The sequence below is a fragment of the Schistocerca piceifrons genome, chromosome 1 (genome assembly GCF_021461385.2).
Source record: "Schistocerca piceifrons isolate TAMUIC-IGC-003096 chromosome 1, iqSchPice1.1, whole genome shotgun sequence".
In the NCBI taxonomy this organism is placed as follows: Eukaryota; Metazoa; Arthropoda; class Insecta; order Orthoptera; family Acrididae; genus Schistocerca; species Schistocerca piceifrons.
In genome coordinates, this window is record NC_060138.1 from 570,538,510 (window position 1) to 570,562,700 (window position 24,191).

At 43.5% G+C, this 24,191-nt stretch overlaps 1 protein-coding gene across 1 annotated transcript in view; it reads right to left on the bottom strand.

The window, feature by feature from the left end:
* Window positions 1–24,191, bottom strand: part of LOC124752147 (choline O-acetyltransferase) — a 121,446-nt gene that overhangs the window by 65,927 nt on the left and 31,328 nt on the right. Inside the window, exons 3-4 of the mRNA XM_047248993.1 lie at window positions 21,690–21,831; window positions 10,713–10,945 (exon numbers count right to left, since the gene is read on the bottom strand). Coding sequence (XP_047104949.1) covers window positions 10,713–10,945; window positions 21,690–21,831 — 375 coding nt within the window. The remainder of the gene's footprint in view (window positions 1–10,712; window positions 10,946–21,689; window positions 21,832–24,191) is intronic.

Consider the following 24,191-nt stretch of genomic DNA (forward strand, 5'->3'; position numbering starts at 1 on the left):
CTCAGAAAAGTGTTCCTGGAGTCACTCTGTAGCAATTCTGGACACGTAGGGTGCCGCATTGTCCCGCTGGAGTTGCCCAAGTCCTTCGGAATGCACAATGTACATGAATGGATGTAGGTGATCAGACAGGATGCTTACGTAAGTGTCACCTGTGAGAGTCGTATCTATACATATCAGGGGCCCCTTATAACTCCAACAGCACACGTCCCACACCATTACAGAGCCTCTACTAGCTTGAACATTCCCCTGCTGACATGCAGGGTCCATGGATTCAGGAGGTTGTCTCCATACCGGTACACGTCCATCTGCTCGATACAATTTGAAACGAGACTCGTCTGATCAGGCAACATGTTTTCAGTCGTCAACAGTCCAACATCGGTGTTGACCGCTCAGGTGAGGCATAAAGCTTTGTGTTGTGTAGTCATCAAGAGTACACGAGTGGGTCTTCGGCTCCGAAAGCCCATATTGATGATGTTTCGTTGAATGGTTTGCACGCTGAGATATGTTGATGGCCCAGCATTGAAATCTGCAGCAGTTTGTGGGAAGGTAGCACTTCTGTCCCTTTGAACGTTTCTCTTCAGTCGTCATTGGTCTTGTTCTTGCAGGATCATTTTCCCGCTGCAGCGATGTCGGAGTTTTGATGTTTTGCGGGATTCCTAATATACACGGTACCAGTACACTTGTGAAATGGTCGTATGGGAAAATCCCCACTTCATCATTACCATGGAGACACTGTGTCCCATCGCTCGTGCGCCAACTACAACACCACGTTCAAACGCACTTAAATCTCGATAACTCGCCATTATAACCTAACTAACTGCGGTGAAGACTTGTTGTGTTATATAGTTGTTACCGACCACATCGCCGTATTCTGCCTATTTACATATCTCTGTATTTGAATATGCATGGCTATACCAGTTTCTTTGGCGCTTCAGTGTATTTTGCAATTGGTTTAGATCAAATGGCTCTGAGCACTATGGGACTCAACTGCTGAGGTCATTAGTCCCTGGTTTAGATCAACTGACGATTTTACAAGACAGTAGATGGCAGCGTCAGTAGTAGGGCAAAGCCGCTGTCACCCCACTCTGCGTTGATGCCAGATTTATTCAAGATGGTGGATCCAAGATTGTGATGATGGATATGGAAACTTCACAATGACGTCATCATGGGAAGCTCAAATTTTGGAGGGAAAATAGGTCAACTGGGCTACCTCCACTAACTAACCCCCTGCCCCTTCCCTCCCCCAGATAATGGCGGGAATTTCAAATTTTGGCAGAAAAAAGATCACTTGGGCTACCTACACTAACCTAAGACAATGGTAGGAAAAAAGGTCACTTGGGCTACCTCCACTAACCTAAGTTACCTGATTGCCACCTCTTCCTTGGAATTGGCAGGGAACAGACTCTGCCTGCACTGTGCTGCTGGATGGATGGATAGAAGTCTGTATTTTGCATACAGTGTTTATTTAAACAATTGGAGGCAGTAGCTCCATCCAGTGTGTCCACCATGAGGTCTGGAGTCCAACTAACCTAGTACACAGTACTGCCACCAGAGGAAGCTTTCTTCCCATGGCGGTCTGCAGGAAAAATGGTGGTAAAAGGACTCAGCCTGTTCTGGGCTGCTGGAGAGAGGAAGGAGAGTACTTTATTTGTTTTGGAACAATTTATTTAGCGATTGATTTCATGTAGTTTATTTATCACACTGATACAAAACACTCGCTCTGATGTTCTTGGGGTCACAATACACAGCTTACAGACCTGCAAACTGCTAGTAAGTCACGGAAATAATGCAGTACACTGATGTGCAGACATGAAAACAACTCGTAAATAGTCAAAATAATGCACGTGAAAGGCTCTGCAGACACTCTCACTAATTCTAAACTGTCCAAATAATGCATAGCACCGCCTACAGACCTGTTCACAAAATAATGCAACAGAGATGTCCACTACGAATGATATTGTCAAAATAATGTATATATAACGCTCTGCCAACATGCTCACAACGCTTAAACAGCCGAAAATAATGTAGTGCACCAACACTCAATGCACATAAAAAACGCTTTCAAACCATCATCAACTGCAAACATATCAGAGGCTCCAGCACGTGTACACATTGACACTGCCACGAACAACTGCTGGACAGACGAACGCAGGGGCATGAGCAGTTGCTCTCAGGCTGCTGTTGCCTACAGCCAGCAAATGAAAGTCGCCTCTATTTTCGGGTATACAGTTAGAATTCTTCAAGTGTTGTATGATGTCACATGTCCTTGTAAATAAGAGCAAAGTCACCCTCTGGATGCGCAAGTGTTTACCATTGCTGGCGTGATGCCTCTCTACCTGCAGCCCAGTGAAGACCTAATTGCTGAGCGACTCACCCTCGCAGATGCAGCTAAATAAGAGCCAAGTCCACTTCTCAGCAATTGTAATGTGTCATGGTAATAGTTAATGGTCACTTTTGTAGGAGTTTTTGTGATGTCTCAGCTTGTCTGCATGGAAATTCTTGTTCTAACAGAACCTATTCACGAAAATAGCCCAGAATAACGCCGAATTCATTCCTCCTGATGGTCGTGACGTGGCACCCCATCCATCAAATGTTACCCTCCCTGGAAATCGTGAAGTCCTGCTTTCAACAAACATCTCCGAAACGCAAACGTTCTCATCGCTATATAGAGCTCCTATGTCCTGGCAGAAAGGATGTCTTATGAATGAATGGCGCATTATGATCAGCTCTTACTGAATTTACCTACCAAATTACTGATGCTACTGGTGTGGAACCAATGTCCGCCTTTTTCTTTCTGCAGACAAGACATTCAGCGGCAAAACTATTTTGTACAGATCGCCATATTGCACTGATAGTTAAACCCTACAAAAGTGGCCAAAAGATCGTCAAATATGGGAAGACTCTTGCTCAATTACACTGCTCTGCCACTCAGGATGGAAGCTTGAATATCAGAGCATGAAACTGATCTCCCCATGTTGATGTAGTAAACATACAATTCGTATTCAGCACCATACAAAATCGCCCCTTTTGCATCATACATATAACTATCGAGCATCAAAAAAGATGGTTCAAATGGTTCTGAGCACTATGGGACTTAACACCTGTGGTCATCAGTCTCTAGAACTTAGAACTACTTAAACCTAACTAACCTAAGGACATCACACACATCCATGCCCGAGGCAGGATTTGAACCTGCGCGCCTAGAACCGCTAGACCACCATGGCCAGCTATTGAGCATCAGACACTCATACAATACCGCGAAGACAACAACATAAGCATGTGCACCTTAGGTATACTCCTTGTAGCACTAGATATTTTCCCACAAGGTCAGGTGGCTATGCATGGCCACAAGTCATCCACTCCTAATGCATGACCAGAGCGCCCTCAGCGGACCGAAGTCATTCTCCAAACTGTTGTACAAAGTCGGGCTCGTTGCCCCTTGGCACAAAGGCGTTACTGTTTCTGGCCCTGACTTTCTTGCTTGCTTTCTACACCCCGCTCCAGACTCTGGGATTACAAGAACACATGTGTTTTCACATTGTTTGCCAGAACATCATACCATTTACATGATACTTATCGATATTAAGCACACAGAAATATTGTTTGCATAGTAGTAGTATCGCTCACACAGTATAATTCCGAAGATAGAGAGTGGAGGTTATATCTCTAGAAACCTGAAACTTCAGTGAGGTGTAGCACGCTGTAAACCACTGGGTAACTAGAAACTTATCTTGTCTTGTCTGTGAAGACCTTTGAGTCAGAACTCGAAAAAAATGGACGAAACTCACATTTCCACTCATGAATACCGATATGGGTGATTCCAGGTCACCCCCATAATTTACAAAGTCAGCTAAGGTTTGCAAAATCAGACATAATGTCTGACAGAATAGCAGCAATCAGTGATTTTACAATGTTACTTATAATCCATCTTGATTTCAAAATTTTTATTCATATGACCGGTTTCGGTTCATCTAGAACCATCTTCAGATCTGATATTTTGGTTACTCCTGTAACTTATAATCCGTCTTGATTGCAAAATTTTTATTCATATGACTGGTTTCGGTTCATCTAGAACCATCTTGAGATCTGATGTTTCGGTCACTCCTTGTCACCTAAGGTGTTTCTCATGTCTAGAGAACCAGCAAACGTGTCTTCCACCTGTCTTTCACCAGCTAGATGCACACATCACAAGCGATGTTCTCTCAACTAAATAAAGGAGCGAAATGTACAGAATCAGTCAATTGGACAATTTACATGGGAGGGAATAAAGGCCCAGTGCATACATACGTCCATTGCAATTGTCTTACAAACTGCTATATGTTAAAAAAAAAAAAAAAACCATGGTAGCAATGACCATACCACCATCACAAGCAGTCTTGGTTCTACAGGTGCAGACAAATATCCATGTTAAAAGCTATACTGGTCCTATAGATCGAGGTATGAGATTACCTCCAAATGAAGTGGTTCTTCCAGACAAATACTGCAACACTGAATATAAACGGTGATCACTGGAGTGTATATTATCAGACCAACAGTGCAGTTACAAGCCACCGGTGGTGCAACCTCGAAATAAAATTACCGAATTTAGAAAGTGATTCGGCTAAGGAATATGGTATGAAACTGGTATTTGCAACTCCCTCATGCAACTGCTAGATAATTCTCCAGTATTTGTAATGCTGTCTGTCTTGATGCCATGTCAGAGGTTCTGCAATATATCCACTGGGTTATAGGTGAAGATTGATTTAGAAGGATCACAAACAGTGTTTGGAGTGCTGATTGAGGTTGTAAGAAAAGTACACAAGATTTTCAGATCTCTGCTGTTACGCTATCTGCTAGAAATGCTATCTGAGATTTGCAATTAAGTCTTTCCATTCAACCACACACCTGCATTTGATCCTATGGAGAAGTCCTTTAATGGTTACAACCACTAGTGGATCATATTTCTGGCACTCTCATATCTCGAAACGAGTCACCTTTCTCGAAACTATCTGCTACAGTAAAACTCCAACATGGTTTTAGGTAGTCCCTATGCATCTTGCAACTGCCCCTCAGTCTGTGCACTACCATTCCTGCAGCTCTGCGCATGTGATTGTTCCAATTTAGCTCAGAACTGACTAAAGTCGGCGAAAGCTATATGTACCACCTTCTGCAACCCGTGTAGAAACAGGCTAAGCTGAGTTAGTGCAACAGGACTATGTTTGACCATTTGCTGGAAACGGGAACATTTTGATGTTGCTCCATCAACTGCGCACAATGTGTAAGGTCAGCTCCAAACGAAGCCCACTCCTGCAACACGAGGTAGTATAAAAGACAGAATGGGAACAAGGAAGGATGAGGATTTTTCTACTGCTTTGTGGTACTTCTCCAAACTACACCCAGATACTGCAGTCAGAAGTACATTTGAGTCCCTCAGGGCCAATTAACCTCTATCGCTCCAACATGATATCATCGTTATTCTGTGCCATCCATCAGCGAAAAATTATGAACTATGAAAGCTCCACTAACTTCATGTGATAGAGAACTCAATAAGATTTTTACTGCATCTCTCTCCTCTCACATATTCGAAATAAATACAGCATGCATGGTGGCACTGAGCAGACATGACGATCCTATTAAATATTCAGGTATTGATCCACAGCACAGACCAGTTTAAAGTTTCATCATCTATACTGTAGGAGGATGACCGTATCCCACAGACTATACTGTAAGTCTCAAGAGATGCTCTCTGTGACCTTGTGCTGTTGTTTGAAACATTGTTTTTTTTTCTACTGTAATGAGCTTTGTACACTCCCATACATTTTGTTTTTCCACCATGACTTCGAGGTGAGTCTCAGATTACAAACTGACATTAACATATTGTGATCCATTGCCTCCTGCAGAAAACTAGGTGTCACATGCTGTAAATCGTGTTGTTACTGTTGCTACCATAGCACACCACACACACTGGATGATTTTAGATAAAAGACAATTGGAACATAAGGAGACTGGAAGAGTTTGGCGGCATTGTGGAGCGTTTCCAAACTGCAGCCAGAAGGTGAATGACGACCTCTACACTTAAACTCATTTGTCATTTGGCAGAATAGCTGATGGCTTTGCATTCTGTTTCGAGTAATTCATCACACATGAGACGGAAGTCCTCTTTATGTCTGTGTCTGTCTTTCAGACGGCTCCCAGGACCAGGTCCTCCTGCTGGTGGACCCAACTTCGAACATAGAACACATCTTTAGACATAAAGTGTGGTTAGTCCACCTGTGAGCCCTATCCCAGATGTGACGTGTGGTGGATCCACCTCTGAACATCGGTCTGGATATATAGTGCACAGCAGATCCACACATCCATGACACATGCGCAGACATATAGGGGACTTCCATCTCATATGTGATGAAACATGACACATTCCTTTAAATGAACAGAGATTTATGCAATGTACTCCATTCCCCCGTCACATCTTGGGTATAAAATCAAGACATCTGTTTCATAACTAAGGTGGATCTAAGTTAGCGATAGGTATTTGTGAGATACTGCAATACCCCACGTATACATCTGCTTGACAGATGTGCTGTTTACAGAGTTAGTGGTGGCATGATGTGTAATTACACATGTTGGATGCCACTACTGTACGTTTATCTGTTTCCTTGTAAGAGGTACTCTCCATTACTAAAGATCATTTTATCTAGGACTGATTTGGGTATAGTTAATTTCGGTACCGTGATCGGATGTGAGCAGTCGAAGCTATACGTCTCTAGAAAGCTATATTGCACATGTATCCCAAGCATGCCAGAGTGAGTGTTTTGTATCAATGTAATAAATGAACTACATGGAATCCATCACTACATAAATTGTTCGAAAATAAATAAGGTAGAGTCCTTCCTTTCTCCAGCAGCCCAGAACAGGCTAAGTCCTTTTACCGCCATTTTTCCCACAGATCGCCATGGGATGAAAGTGCTCTCTGGTGGCAGTACTGTGTACTAAGTCAGTTGGACTCCAGACGTCAAGGTGGACACACTGGATGGAGCTACTGCCTCCAATTAATAAACACTGCATGCCAAATAAAGACTTATGTCCATCCATCCAGCAGCCCAGCATGGGCTGAGTCCATTCCATGCCAATTCCAAGGAAGAGGTGGCAGTCAGGTGACTTAGGTTAGTGGAGGTAGCCCAAGTGACCTTTTTTCCTGCCATTTTCTTAGGTTAGTGTAGGTAGCCCAAGTGATCTTTTTTCCACCAAAATTTGAACTTCCCACCATTTTCTGGGGGAGGGGAGGGGGTTAGGTTAGTGGAGGTAGCCCAACTGACGTTTTTTACCGCCAAAATTTGAACTTCCCACCATGATGTCATAGTGACATTGCCACATCTATCGCCGCCATCTTGGATCCGCCATCTTCAATAAATTCGGCAACACTGCAGAGCGGGGTGATGGCGGCTTTGCCCTACTACTAGCATCATCTATAGGCAATCAAAGTGGGCTGCTCAGATTGTCCCCTAAATCATTTACACAGATTGGGAACAGCAGAGGGCCTATAACATTTCCTTGGTGGAGACTTCTGTTTTACTCTATGGCTTTCGCTAATTACTACAATATTATTCAGCACATATCACTTAGCTACTACCATCTGTTTCACTTGTGTCTATTTAGTCATCATCATATCGTTTTTTTTTTTCATTTAAACATTGATCTCGAACATGGAGTATAGAAACATGTAAATGAATGTAAACCACATGAATATGGGCACAAACCCGAAATCTGTCGCGTGTCAAATAAAATCAGCTTCTACTGTGACTGGTAGCAGTTATTATTCTACATACTACAGTCTGTTACAGATCCTTTACTGGTCACGATATATTTAAATGAGCTAATGGATAAAGCAGTGGTTGGGAAGGGAGTAAGACAGGGTTGTAGCCACTCCCCGATGTTGTTCAATCTGTATATTGAGCAAGCAGTAAAGGAAACAAAAGAAAAATTCGGAGTAGGTATTAAAATTCATGGAGAAGAAATAAAAACTTTGAGGTTCGCCGATGACATTGTAATTCTGTCAGAGACAGCAAAGGACTTGGAAGAGCAGTTGAATGGAATGGACAGTGTCTTGAAAGGAGGATATAAGATGAACATCAACAAAAGCAAAACGAGGATAATGGAATGTAGTCGAATTAAATGAAGTGATGCTGAGGGAATTAGATTAGGAAATGAGGCACTTAAAGTAGTAAAGGAGTTTTGCTATTTGGGGAGCAAAATAACTGATGATGGTCGAAGTAGAGAGGATATAAAATGTAGGCTGGCAATGGCAAGGAAAGCGTTTCTGAAGAAGAAAAATTTGTTAACATCCAGTATTGATTTAAGTGTCAGGAAGTCATTTCTGAAAGTATTCGTATGGAGTGTAGCCATGTATGGAAGTGAAACATGGATGATAAATAGTTTGGACAAGAAGAGAATAGAAGCTTTCGAAATGTGGTGCTACAGAAGAATGCTGAAGATTAGATGGGTAGATCACATAACTAATGAGGAAGTATTGAATAGGATTGGGGAGAAGAGAAGTTTGTGGCACAACTTGACCAGAAGAAGGGATCGGTTGGTAGGACATGTTCTGAGGCATCAAGGGATCACCAATTTAGCATTGGAGGGCAGCGTGGAGGGTAAAAATCGTAGAGGGAGACCAAGAGATGAATACACTAAGCAGATTCAGAAGGATGTAGGTTGCAGTAGGTACTGGGAGATGAAAAAGCTTGCACAGGAAAGAGTATCATGGAGAGCTGCATCAAACCAGTCTCAGGACTGAAGACCACAACAACAACAATGGATAAAGTCTGGTTATCCAACAGGCTTTTCAGAAATGATATTGTTGCGTATAAAGAAGTGGCAACGCTAGGAAACTGCAACCTAGCTGCAGAGAATTGACAGTTGATGCTGGGAATGGCAGTTGACGGTCGAAATAACAAAATGTAATATACTGGTCGCAAAGATCCTTTGTTGTTTTATTACACGATCATCGGGGAGTGTGTGCACTGAACAGTTTGAAGTGGAACGACCTCTTGTAACTAATTATGGTACAGGCACATGCCACACTGTCATCAGAAAGTGTAGTCTTTTCACAAAGGAATGAGCTTACAAAATCCTCATTTGAGATACAGGCGTGGTTCTTCCTCAATGTTGGAATCTTAGCACTTAGAAACAGAAAAAATACAAAGAAGAAGAACGCGTTTAGTGGCAGATACTTTCAACAAGCGCGAAGGCGTCACCGAAGTGCTACAAATATGAATTTAATACTAATAAGAATGAAATATAAAATACGCAGTCGCATTAATGTGACTACGACCTACATTCGACTTCATCGTGCAATAATCACTCACAAACGGCAGGTGGCACCACTAGCAGTGGAGGGTATGTAAAGCGTGGTGGAGGAAGCTGGAAAACAGTGCAGTCGTTGTCATAACGGAGCGATTTATCTGACGTCCTATTGGCTTTCGGGCCAATGGAGAAAGTATTTCCGAAACGGCTAAGTTTGTAAGCAGTTTGAGTGTCGCCGTGGTTGAAGTATACAAGTACAAGGAAAAATGATGCTATCCAAAACCAGCGCCGAGGCAACTGCGATACACCACCGGCTATAGATGACAAGAGTGGATGACAACTGCGGAGATGTGTACTGACGAACAGAGGTGCAGCTGTTGAGCAACTGAACCAAGGGGCTAGCAAAAATGGCTCCTCAACGACCATTCAGGGAGCGTGGCTGTGTATGGGCCTCTGTGGCAGTCGTCTGGTTCATGCACCAATGCTGATTGCTGTTCATTAGCGAAGGCTGGAATTTTCGCGCTAATACCACAACTGTACATCCACTGAATGGCGACAGGTGGCCTTTTCAAACGAATCAGGTTTATATGCTTCCTCGGGCAGAAGGCCGTTGGCTCGTATGTCAAGAAATATCTGGAAGCACAGTTGCCAGGCAGGAGGAGAGAACGTTATAGTCTGAGGAATGTGTTCATGACATTCCCTGGATGATCTCGTCATTCAGGACGGCAGTGTGGATCAATACAGGTGTGCTTCTACCTTTCGGGACTATGTCCACAACAAAACGCAAGATGGTTTTTTTCTCTGCACGATGGCATCTACCGGCAGGGCGACGCAACTTGTCACACAGCTCAGAGTGTACATCTGTGGTTCGAAGAGCTCCCGTGTTAGTTTATCGTACTCATCTAGCCACCAAAACTCGCCGGATTTAATTCCATTCGAGGATGTGAGAGACCTTCTCGACTGGGCTGCTCGCGCCATGGATCGTCAGCTGAGTACCTAGCACAGGTGGTCGCGGCACTGGAGTAGGGATGGCTCGACATCCCTGTCGATACCTTCCAGAACCTCACTGCGTATCTTCCTGCAGGTCTTACAGCAGTCTGCACCTCAAAATGTTGTTACTCGGGCTTTTGAAAGGTATTCAGATTAATGTAACTGGACAGTGTGTTTTAAAATAATCATAATTTTTTTTTACATCAGTGGTTAGTATGGTGATATATCTTTTTTGGGGGAGGGGGCGAGGGGAGGATCACGACACCCGAAACATCGCCTCGCCCTCCTTTGGTACCACGCCCACATGTTGGCCTCTATGACGGTTGCTGTGCGACGAACTGCTGACTATGACGTAAGAACTTGCGTTTTCGGAACCGGCGACTCTTGCTTGTTTGTGTGCTGCACGCGCAGTGAGCCGTGCCCTCGCCGGTGTGACGCACCTGCACCGTCTTGTCGAACCAGCGGTTGGCGCCGTTGAGGGCGGAGCCGCCGCCGTGCAGCATCTGGTGCGCCATGTTGGTCTCGTCGCGGCCCACCACCTGGTGGCCCCTGGCGACCTCCGGCCGGCTCTCGCGCAGGGTGCGGCTGTTGAAGCTGGCGGGCAGCGGCTCGTCCAGGCACACCAGCACCAGGCTCGACTCCAGCTGCTCCAGGCTGGCGCGGTTCTGCTCGTCTGCGCATGCCGACAGGGGGCAACTGCCAACGTCTCAAATGCTATGTATAAGCAGCAATCAAATGAAAACCGAACACCTGCCCCAAACCGACCATGGAATGGTTCCATTAAGAAGTAATCATCACGTGCGTTAAGACATTCAGGTGGTAGATGAGACGATTAATTTCTGTTTCTTAGAACGCTGTCGACCGCTGAAGGAACCACAACCGCGCCCACTCTTGCACTTCCTCGTCCGACGGGAGCCCACGTTCACGAACGTCTTGCTTCACGTCGCCAAACATGCGAAAATAGGCTGGTGAAGGATACGGGCTGTATGGTGGATGTTGCAATGTTTCCCCACAAAGTCGCAAATCGCTGGAAGTATGGAGGCGGGCATTATCGTGCAACAGGGTGATTTCGTCCGAAAGCATTCCTGGGCGTTTTGAATTTATGGCTTGTCACAATTTTTGGAAAGTGTCTTCATAGTGCTGCGCACTGATTGTAGTACCACGCTCGAGGCGAAGATGGTCCCTCCAATCGAAGAAGAAGGTCATCATGACCTTACCGTCGCTTGGGTGAACAGCTGTGGATTTCTTTCGCCGAGAGATGTGGGATATTTTCACTGCCGGCTTTGCCGTTTTCCCTCGAGCTTTCGAACGTTATCATCTTGTTGCACCATAACTCTCGCCTCACACTGCCAATAAAATAGGCCGTGCTGCAGCGATTTGATGGGAAAACGCTGCAGCATTCTCTGTACAGCCTGGATCCTTTACCGTGTGAGTTTCATATCTTTGGCGGCCTGAAGAAAGGCATGCGTGGACGTCGGTTTCCGCCGGTCGAGGAAGTGCAAGAGTGGTTCAAAATGGTTCAAATGGCTCTGAGCACTATGGGACTTAACATCTAAGGTCATCAGTCCCCTAGAACTTAGAACTAATTAAACGTAACTATCCTGAGGACATCACACACATCCATGCCCGAGGCAGGATTCGAACCTGCGACCGTAGCAGTCCCGCGGTTCCGGACTGCAGCGCCTAAAACCGCACGGCCACCGCGGCCGGCGAAGTCCAAGAGTGGATGCGGTTTTGGATCTGTCAGCGGCCGACCAAGTTCAACGAAATCGGAATTGATCGTCTCTTCTCCAGGCGGGATAAATGCCCTAACGCGTGTGGTGATTACTTTTGAATGGAACCATTCTATGGTCCCATTGCGGTGGATGTTCGCTCTTCATTTGACTGCCCCTCACAGTGCGCTGGCGTATCTATCATTACTAGATTCCTAGTCATTTAGTCTTCACAGTCAGCAAACCTTTAGATTCAAACTGGGTTGGCCTTACCTGGGGAAATTTGATGGTGAATAACGTGCAAAATAGCATTCTGGGCACTTTTCGAATTCAGAGCCAATAATGCAGCATTTTGGTGCATTACTTAACTTGACAAAATTTTGCTATACATTTCTTTAATGGAGAATTGAATATTTGTCATATGTCGTAAAAATTTATTACCATTTATTTTCTACCGGTTTCAGTCGCAGCCACCATCTTCACAGGAAGAAAATAAAAGCTGTACCTTAGATGGATATACAATTCAATTTTCCATTGACTAAACTGAAAACCAACATTGTCATGAAATACTTACGGAACCATGTATAACATGCCATGATTTCAATACCAGCACAAAAATGAATTCCCTACTCTGAAATAGAACCATCACGAGGACTGACCTCCGCTGATCAATAGCTATTTAATTATAGTTAAGTAAATTTTGTGCTAGTATCGATCTCGGTCTGTTATACGTGGTTGTGTAAACATTTCATGACTATGATGATTTTCAGTTCAGGCAATGGAAAATGCACCGCATATCCATCTAATGTACAACTTTCTTTCTTCCTCTGAAGATCATCGCTGCGACTGAAACCGGTAGAACGTAAATAATATATTTGTACAGCTAATGCTGAACATACAGTTCTTCAGATTTCTGATAGCTGTTGAGTCTCCTTATTAAAAGTGGTATTTGTTTAATGAATTGGCGAGATTAAGAAGGAAAAGAATTAAAGCAGGTTAGGCATTCAACACGATTTATCTACATCGTTATAAACAACAATATTTAAAGGAAAGACAAAAAATACGAGATTCATGTACATGTAAAAGCAGTATTTTCACTGTAACGTAAGGCAAATACCAGAAAATACGATGAATGTGAGAGAAAGGCAAATTCAAAATTTTTTCACTTCAAATGCAGTACTTTCCTGAAATCTCTCTTTAGTGAGTTAAGTTATTCTGAAAACTGAATTTCCCAGCTCAAGAATCGGCATGTAGGGACAGGAAGTAAAATATCTCACTAGTCGTAGCTTGGAAGAAATTAGGCGTGGAAGAAAATGGGTCTCCGCGACATCCAACTCACTTAAAACTGCCAAAAATCCGTTAACCATTCTATTAAAATTTAAAATTCAATGTTCACTGGAAAATTGAACCCAATAATCAGATACAAAATAATAACTTGAAAACAAAAATAATGTATATAAAAAACTTCCAGGCTGACAGGCTGTGGTTGGTATTTAACTTTCCTCTACCTTTTCGTCTCCGGCTGCGGGAGACATCCCAAGAGGCGAAGAAGGGAGCTGCAATTAGAACTTGCTGGAGTGCCGAATATACGAGTGTTGGCAGTATAGAGGGCAGCATAGTCCATCATATGACGCCGGCTACGAGACTGTCTCTGGTAGGGCCAACATTCTCCAATGAAAGTAATCGATCGTCATTCTGTCACTGAAAAATCGACATCCATATTTTATCTAATTGGACACTTTCTTCTTTTCTGTTAAAATTATTGCCGCGTTTATAAATCTCAGTAGGCTCTTTATGACAATGTGATGTTTTCGGTATGACGCTCGTCTCGGAATTTTATTTCATGATTACCCTCTTCTTCACATGTGCCGCTACGGCCGATTTATCCTACGTCATAGTTCCTCCTATGTTCATGTAAACGGATGTTAACACTTCTATATACTAGTTCAAAGTACAAGGAATTTTATATACATCCGATGTAGCCAAAGGATGTCGTATATCTCTTGCCTTTCTCATGTATCCTTTTATCTTCCAGGTGGGACCGAAAATAGTTTCAAATCCAGACTTACTCAACGCTTCCCAAGTGCGACATGTAATCTCACTAATAAACGGAAGAAAAACGTTTCCGTTGAGCGGCCGTTATTCCTTGTTAATCCTGATTCCTTGCCTAGGGCGAAAATCTCGCTCTATCTCCTTATTTGAATAACCATTCTTCTTAAAGGTCGACCGTAGGTAGTTAACTTCGTTTTGCACAAAAACGGTTCACAAAATTTGATAGCCCTGTCCACCAAGGGTTTTCATAACAACTCTTTTTTGAATAGGGTGGTGGTTGAAATAGTTATGAAGACAGTGATCAGTGTGCGTGGCTTTTGTATATACCTTACCGCCCAAAGTCCCGTCCACACGTTTGATTACAGACACATTCAGTAGTTACGTCCCCGTTTTTGTTTGGGAGCCATGGAGTGCGGGACAACCTTCGCGCACAGTTTTCTCTTTTTCGAACCATTGTGGAATATCACTAGAAGACTTGATTTAGAGATGCTGCTCCAATGCGATTTGTCACACAACAACGCTAACACACTGTGGACGCACATTCACCACTTAACACTGCCTGCTCACTACTGACTGATCGAATGCACACCTGTTGTTTACAGTTGTTGGTTCAAACTGCATCTTAGTTACTGCGCTGACGTCGCTTCTACGGCAGGAATAAATTCAGTCTCGAAACTTTTTGGACGAACGGTATAGAACATTGAGTTTGTAAGCGATTTCAGATTTTTTCGGATGAATGGAAACACAATTTTATATTTTATAACTTTTCTTTTAATTCCCCTCCTTTGATGTTTTGTGGTATCTTTTTTAATGTAAAAAAGGAGAATGCAATATTATTTTGGTACTATTCGGTGATTAAAACTCGTTATAGTCGTTGAATAACGACGCTAAATATTCATTTTTTTAAATCTCTTTATGTCTGTAAAATAATAATTCTGCGACTATGGAAATGAAATGTTTGCAGAGGACTAATGACACGAGAGTAAATAAGTAGAATGGGAATTCATGTGTAAACATGAAAAACGATACAGAACTTGAAATAATTTCAGCAAAGGGATCATCCATATGTAATATTCACACCAGACATCGCAGTCTCGCGGCTGGACGTGTATGGTGTTACAGAATCTATAGCAGGCGAAAATAGCATACACGCATGCTTTTTCTCATCTGTATAGAAATGAAGTACAACAGCGTCAGGTACTAATTTTTTATTGTTTACGAATTTAGCTCACTTAGTTGAAAGGCTGTTCCCTTGATGGCGGTTTAACGGTACTAATGATGTGGCAAATGTGGGACATGGACCTGTGCTTTCGTTAAACGTTTACTCAGTTACTGATGAACGTGTATTTCTTTCTCTCAGAAAAGGGCTGAGATCGTAACGTATTAGCAAAGTTATGAATAGTATGAGTTAGCAGATCGGTAAATACGGCCAAAAAGATGAATAGTCACACAGAAAATGAGAAAAACCCGTAACTAATTTCTAATCATATTTTACAAATTTGTTAAACATTTAGCATTAGAGCAAATGTCTTTTGTTTCTAAGGAGAGACGACCTGCATTAAATCAAAGAGTAGAAAGAGAAATGATCGTAATAATTTTGCTGCCTTAGCTCAGGGAGGATACGTTCTGAAAAAGAATAAAAGGAATAGTATATGTTATGTTTAAAGGAAGAAGTGCAGTTTATTGTGCCACGAGACCGCGTACATCCATTCTAAAAGCAAATATCGAATACTTGGGGCTATAAATGGATATCGTTAAATGCATGAGTTTTTACGCGTGCGCGCGCGCGCGCGCGCGTGTGTGTGTGTATGTGTGTGTGTGTGTGTGTGTGTGTGTGTGTGTGTGTGTGTGTACGTGAAGTTTGCGTGCTGCGGTTTTCCAATCTTCTGTCGAATGCAATCAGGAAACTCGACCTGAAACACGGCATGACATAACACGGCAGCAAGGAAAGAAAATTTACTTATCTAAAACTTCAGTGCGGAAGAAGACAAAGATATTTCATAAGATGTCAGCGCTACGGGTATTACAATACTTGAGTGTCAAAACATCTTTCTTTTGAGTAAGAGGAGGAGTGAATTGTCATTTTTTTTGGGGAGGGTGTAAGGGTCATCGGACTGGTACGATGCGGCGCACCTAGAATTCCTTTCCTGTTACAGCCTTTTCATCTCGGAGTAGCACTTTCACGCCCTGTCCTCAATTACTTGTTGGCTCTATACCGTTCTCTGCCTTCCGCTGAAAGTTGTACAGTTCCCTCAAGTACAACAGTTTATTCCCTGATACCTTGAAATGTGTTCTTTCTGTTCCTCTTTCTTCTCAGTGTTTTCCATATGTTCCTTTCTTCACCGATTCTATGGAGAAACTCCTCATTCTTTACGTTATCAGTCCACCTAATTTTAAGCATGCGTTTTTAACGGTTTCCTCACAGTCCATGATTCACTGCCATAGAATGCTGTGCTCCAAACACGTATTCTCAGAAATTTCTTCCTAATATTAACACTGATAGTTGATACTGGCAGACTTCTCTTGGCCAGGGACGTCTTTTCTGCCTATACTTATCTGCCCTTTATGCCCTCTTTGCTTCGTCTGTTACGTGCCCTTTTGTCTCCAAAGTAGGAGCTTATGTTTCGCAGTCCCCAATTCTAACGTTAAGCTTCTCACTAATGTCACTTCTGCTACTCCTCATTACTTTCGTCTTTCTTCGGTTTACTCTCAGTTCATAATCTGTATTCACTAGGTCAAAAGTCGTTCCTGTTTCAATGCTTAACGAAGGGTGTGCCAACTCAAACTGCGATGCATCCGAACTCACGCGTGCGCCTCTGCCGGCGTTGTGTGCAGTGCGATTGTGACTCCTCCTAAACGAAGCTGCCTGTCATCTGCTGTCGAGTGACAGCAACAGTTCTCTTCCGCCACGAGCTCGGGCCCTGCAGTGACCATCCAAGGAGGGGCGCAGCCCCGAATCCTCCTGAAATCAGGTAGGTAAGCAGGTAAGAGGACCGAATCCTGCCAAACTGACACACTGCATGTTGTATTATAGACGATAATATAATTATCTCTGTCATGTTCCTTATCTCCTTCCCCTCCCCACCCCCCTTTTGAACAAAAACTATTGATTCACTTATGGACGCTTTGCGCGTGGCCTTGAGCGGGACTTAGTCGCAGGCGCTGTGCCGGCTGGACTTATCTCAGTAAGATAAAAGATAAAAACTTTTAAACATACAATACAGACGAAAACTTTTTACATCTTCTACTGTAACTTCATATGCTTTCCTTTCCCTACTTGGAGTATTCATAACGCTTAGAACTGCTACCTGCTTCAAACGGGAAGATTCGGTCCCATCATTTTTCAGACCCTTGCGGGCTTGGGAGGATTCGGTACCATTTTTCTGACCGCGGACAACTGTCTACATTTACGAACACAGTTAATGAAAGTCTTACAGTATTGCTCGGGGCCCCCAAGGAATGCAGTCTGCTGGAACCTTTTAAGTTTTTATTTTACTGGCTCTGCTCTGTTTGACTGGCTCTGCATAGTCAAAGCAGTTTCTACTACCGAATGATCCTGGCGTACTTCGTTGTATGCGTAGAGGTGTCGAGTAGCAATACTTATCGTCTAGAAATGTCCTGATGGTGATTTAGAAAAGGGAAGTTGGCTGTCTTCAGTTTGTAAGCGCGGTGGCTCCAGCCTTGCTGGTGACAGAATTTAATCGGACCTCTCTCATAGGTAGGCCCCTTGCAATACTGTAAGACTTTCATGAACTGTGTTCGTAAATGTAGAAGGTTGTTCGCCCGTGTAAAAACTATTTTTTGCTTTATTGAGGGTTAATTGCATTCATGTCACAACAGAATTTTCTATGCATGGATAGTGGGGGATTTGTAAATCCGTTTTATTAAGTTGGTTTTATTACAGTGCCTTCCTTGAATTATTACAAGTGCATTTTGTAATTGCTGAGGAAGTTGTGGAGGTATATCCATTTCGTTCTTTCAAAGTATCTTATTCTAAATTGAATAAAATTGAATATTGTGGTTTTATATTAATGGGAGTTTTTGAAATAAAAGCGCAATGTGTTCCGAAGAAAAGTATCTGACACACCTCAGCCTAGCCCTTCCACTCACTTCTCGGCATTAGAGGATGACAGATTCGCGAGCTGATGCTGAAGCAAGTAAGTTATTTGACATTTATGTTGAATAATGTGCGGAGCAAGACGCAACGTTGGAGCAAACAAGGTTGGTTGTTTTGGGGAAGGAGACCAGACAGCGTGGTCATCGGTCTCATCGGATTAGGGAAGGATGGGGAAGGAAGTCGGCCGTGCCCTTTCAGAGGAACCATCCCGGCATTTGCCTGGAGTGATTTAGGGAAATCACGGAAAACCTAAATCAGGATGGCAGGACGCGGGATTGAACCGTCGTCCTCCCGAATGCGAGTCCAGTGTCTAACCACTGCGCCATCTCGCTCGGTGGAGCAAACAAGGAAACAAAAGTGGAAGGTATGTGTAGTTTACGTCCTCCTCCATCCATTGCTTTTGGTGCTCCCAGGTTTCAGCTGGTATTAGTTGCCATGTGAATAAAAAAGAATTCAAGAATAAGCCTCCTGCGGCTGGGGAGATGTTAATCTTCTAATTTAGACCTGACTGTATAGCGTTAGGAGCAGTGCCCTGGTTAGCGAGACAGGGAGGTGAGCAGATGCTAGATAGAATCCGCGGTGAGGTTTTTAGGTGGTTTCCTGTCCTTGTTTAGGCAAATTCTGAAGTAATCCCCACATTCCGCCTCATAGTTTACAAGATTCAGAGATACATGGTGTACAAGACCTTCCTCCCTCCCCCCTACCCCCCATAGAGAGCCTCAACCCTCCCCCGTCTCTTCTTAACGACTGTGGCGTCATGAAGGGTGTCCAGCCATAAAGTTAAATACGAAAATAGAATTTACCAAACTCTGAGAAAGCGGACCCCGTCATAGACGAGATAAACTCCAGAGAAAAGAAAGAAAGTTAGTTGTCTAATGTAGCTATTTTGTCATTGCAATACGACACAGCAGCTAAGCTTGACTTCAAAGCATTATTCAGAGACTTTGCTATTTTCAAAAAGAGAAATCATACTAAAATTATTATAACCATTCCCAAAGGCGCATATTTTCTCAATCCTTAATTATAACAATGTCTTTCATATTTCTGCTCTATAATTTGTGCACCATTAATAATTTACAAGGAGCAAATAAAATCTGTTCTCCATTTTACATCTGACTACCCAAGGTACTTTAGGTGCGTTAAACAATGAGACAAGGGTTTCTTTTACTTTAAGTTTTTTTAGAAAGTTCATACAATTGTAATTTAGTCACAATAGTGGGATATTTAATTTTTTGTGTGCAAAGCTTTTCTTCTATATACTTGATTTAAGTTATGTTTTTCGATAATGCTTCATTTTTATGAAACATGCTTGCAGAATTATAAAATTTACTAACTCTGCATTGCAGAAAGGTGGTTTTATGCTTGGGTGGGACAGGGTGGGGTAAGAGTGGGGAGGCGACATGGGGAGCGTAGATTTGGTAGTTCCGCCAGGAGGTACAGAGCCACCTCTGTACAGCGGATCTATTAGCGATGACCATGTGCGAAATAAAATTAGTAATATACTATCTGTTAGAAAGCATTCGGACACCTATTAGTGGACATTAAAGCTAGGTGTGTTCAGCTTTCGACTTTATGACCACTTGAAAACCTAGGGACGCTTTCAGTGATGCGTCTGAATGCCTGTTGAGGAATGACAGCTAGTTATTCCTCAGTAGTCTAAAGCAGAGAAGGCAGTGATGTTGGGCGCTGGGGGCTGGAGCGAAGTCCGCATTCTAACCCATCACATAGACGTTCCATTGGCTTCAGGTCGGAACTACGTGAAGGTCACTCAATTTCTAGAGTGCTGTTGTCCAAACACCATTGCCTGACGGATTCTGCTCTATGCCAGCGTGCTGTGTCATGTTGATGCAAACAGCTGTTCCTCTATTGTACGCAGTACACAACGTTGTAAGATGTTTTGATATACTTCAATATTTAGTGTTTTCTTAACCGCAATAAGGGGACCACACCGTAGCCTCGAAAAACACGCCTATACCGTAACATTACCTCTTCCATATTTCACTGTCGACACTACGTTAATGTGATGTAAAATTCACCAGGTATTCGCCAAATCCAATCTTTTCTATGAGAACGCCAAAAGGTATAGCGTGATTCATCCCGAAAGGACCCTTAACTTCCGCGCTACTCTTCAGTTTTTGCGCCAACGGCATTCTCACTGTACCAATGTATCAGTCTTTATGCAGGTGACTCCCCATTTCTTATATGAAGTTGCGCATGTGGGTCTCACGGGAGACGTGCCAGTGATAAGCCCCTCCAGTCGCACTATCCTCTGTGTCCTCGGTGGCTCAGATGGATAGAGCGTCTGTCAAGTAAGCAGGAGATCCCGCGTTCAAGTACCGGTCAGGGCACAAGTTTTCAACTGTCCCCGTTGACTTATATCAACGCCTGTATGCAGCTAAGGGTATTCGTTGTAATTTCACCCCGTTTTTTACTACCGGCAAGAAGATGGACCAACTATTAACAAAGATGCAGAGACAGTTTGATACCTTGGAACAGTGGGCCCATGACAACAGGATCAAAATCAATCTAACCAAAAGACAGCTATTATTTTTCAAAGAGGAAACCCATCATCAACAATCGCTTACGGATGCCGGACCACCCAATCCTGTTGGCGTAAAGTGTCAAGTAACTGGGCGTCCATCCTGACGAAAAGCTCTAAGCACAAGACATAGAAGCGAGAAGAAAACAGCAGGCATGAAAATAGTGAAAGTACTTATTCCATTTTTCAAAACTATGGACATAAACTAACGCACGAACTTCCAGTTATACCATGCCACGGTGAAACCAACCGTATTCTTCGGCTTGACCTGGGGAGTCACATGCGACAGCGACTAAAAAACTTCCGGGATCCGTTTTTTACATGGATCACGGGAACGCCTTGGTGGGTACGCACCCGAGACCGTCACGTTGAACTCAGGGAGAAAGACCTCAAAGAAAAAGTTAAGGACAAGGTCTTCGACAAATGAGATGCTTTGCGGGGCATTATACATCACCTCGAAACGGTAGGGACAATAGACCAGGCAAATTTCCGAAATCAGTAATTTCTGATCCACCCTAAACTATCACTTCCCTCTTGAAGGAAAAAATAAGAAAACGTGATACACGTAGGAGCACTCGAGATGAAACCCAAGGATAGCAGGTTGAAGGACTCAATTGAATGCCAACCCTGGACAAAAGATGAAAAAATAAAGAGAAAATAAAGAGAAAATTTTTACCTCTACCTTTCCATACAGTCTTGAAAATCACCAGAGGTGATCAGACTTCGATAACACCACACAAATACACCCGCCCCCCCCCCCCCCCCAAAAAAGAGTAAAAAAGAACTGTCGACTTGGGCAGATTTAGAAGTGTTGAAATGTCCCTGATGAATTTGTGTGACTAGTTCACATTCGGAATGACTGAGTTTTGTAATCGGCCCATTCTGCTACTGTTTCTCTACTGACTGCCTGCCTCCTTTGACACTAGTGGTTAGCTCCGCATCACGTAGGGGTTTGTAACCAGACAGTGTAGGTTAGCGGTGGACGGCGCGGACTCACCTTGCATCAGCAGGTGTCGGTGCGACGCCCAGACGTCGCGGCGCTGCGCCGTCAGCAGCCCCAGCGGCGGCGCCGGCGGCAGGCTGGGCGCCTCGCGCAGCACGTGCATCAGCTGCGCGCACAGCTCGCGCTCCGACAGCCGCGCGCCGCTCGGCTCCTCCCGCACCGGCACCGCGTAGAACTGCGCCACGCCCAGCCGCGGGTCACTCAGTCACTCAGTCGCCTGCTGCGTCTGCCGTCCGCTTGTCTCTGTCTGGTCTCATTGCCACAAGACTCCGGTTTGAGGGACACAGTTCCTATCAGAGGCTTCTACGGGTTGTAGAGGCGGTTTTGTAGATTACGTTTTGATGAGAAACACGTGTCCGGAAATGTACCGGTGAACGTAAAATAAGTTTAACGGTCGGATCAGTCACAATTATCACGCTTCGTAGTATGTACATAGCGGAGACTATGAGCTCTAACCTGTGTGCTTTATAGCAGTTGCACGACGCGGATGTTCGTTGTACAAGGTATATCCGCGAAGCAAGTTTCATACACACGATCTCGGTCGGGCACACAGTTTTAATCTGCCAGGAAGTTTCATATCAGCGCACACTCCGCTGCAGAGTGAAAATATCATTCTGGAAACATCCCCCAGGCTGTGGCTAAGCCATGTCTCCGCTATATCCTTTCTTTCAGGAGTGCTAGTTCTGCAAGGTTCGCAGGAGAGCTTCTGTAAAGTTTGGAAGGTAGGAGACGAGATACTGGCAGAAGTAAAGCTGTGAGTAGCGTGCGTGAGTCGTGCTTCGGTAGCTCAGATGGTAGAGCACTTGCCAGCGAAAGGCAAAGGTCCCGAGTTCGAGTCTCGGTCGGGCACACAGTTTTAATCTGCCAGGAAGTTTCAGTATAAGAAATGTTTGAACAAGTGCTAATGGTTCTTAATGAGTGTATTTTAGAGCCTGTTTTTATTAGACATTTTTTCTTGTTTTGATCCATACTAGTACCTCTGAAAATGGCCTACCATAAAATCTTACCAACAACAGTACCGGTACAACCATTCTACTGTCAGAGGTTTCTGAACAATTTTCACTCATTACTTTCGATCTGGTCGTTTCCTAAGCAGGGTCCCTTATCCAAAATTGGTGCATCATCCATGAAAATTTGTAACATCGTCACGGAATCACCCAGTGTAACTTTTTTTTTTTTGGACAGTGGACAACATTTGATTTATCCTTTATTTGTATGATGCTTTTCTTCCGGTGCTCTAGTCAGAGACTGTAGATTTTGAACTTTTTTTCATTTATCGGATTGCTTGTGGTGCTGACATAACCTGTTGATGCGATGGTTTACAGACTTGCTTGCTGTAGTTTACAAGTTCTGCGAGATACGTGTTTGTGCGAAGGCTCCAGCTACAGAACTACAGCCCCTACCCCTTCCCCCTATGCACGGCGGCCGGTCGTAAGGGAACCCTTACCACTCCCGCCTCTACGGTTTCCATATTTTTGGAGCAGGTAGTGTGGGCCAAAACAAGAAAAAAATTTCTAGTAAACAAATGCTCAAGAGTTTGTGCGTCCTATATCTCGATTTATGCGAAATTGTTCCAATTTTCCTGATGACACTCCGACTCCAATAAAACCCTTTTGGGGTGAGTAAACATTTCGTTACTTCAAAACGTATAACGCATAACGCCTTTTTATCGGTATATGACTGTTAAAATTAAAAGGCAGTCTTGGAAACGTAGCTGAAACTAGTAATTTCAAGTTTCATCCCGAAAACAGCTGAGTTTGAAAACCTGGGCTCAACAATCGTTACACCGATCATTCAGTACCAAACCACAAGTTGATCAAAACTATTGGTTGTTGTTCCTGTGCATTTTAGATTCGTGAATCGTTTTTGCAATTGGGTTCATAGTCAGACAGAAAAACTAATGAAGTGGCCAAAAGGGAACAAAAGTTGAAATTGACAAACAGATCTAATAACGGAAGGTGTAAGGTTTACTAGTGATCTAGCAAAGGGAAAGTTGTTGTAATGCTCACTGTAGTAAGTGTGCTTATTACTTTAGTGTGTCTCACAGTCACGAAACTCACGTCATAGAAAAGCTCAGCACAGCAGCGCATACAAATCCCGACTACGTTCAGTTTAGAAATATCATGTTCGCAAAAGTACCTAGTAACCTCGAATATAACTCGTCATCTGACACGTGCGTTTCTGCATTATTAGCCTGCTACAATCGTCAGGACGTTTTCACTCTGTTAACTTATAAGTGCACTCATCAGTAATGAAATAACGAAAGAAGCTTCTGCGTTAGACATAGAGAGCTCTGCTGCCACCATGGTGAATGCCTCAGTTCGGTAGTCACGTTATATGGATGTCGCAGACATTTTATTGGTCTTCGGCGTGACAGTGAAACGCAAGGATATGTAAGATGTGCATTGTCTTCGCACTAATGTGTAAAGGATGTACCGTGAGTTCCTGTATACGGGTAAAGCCTCAGCATCACTGAAGATTGAGCATAGCATTCTC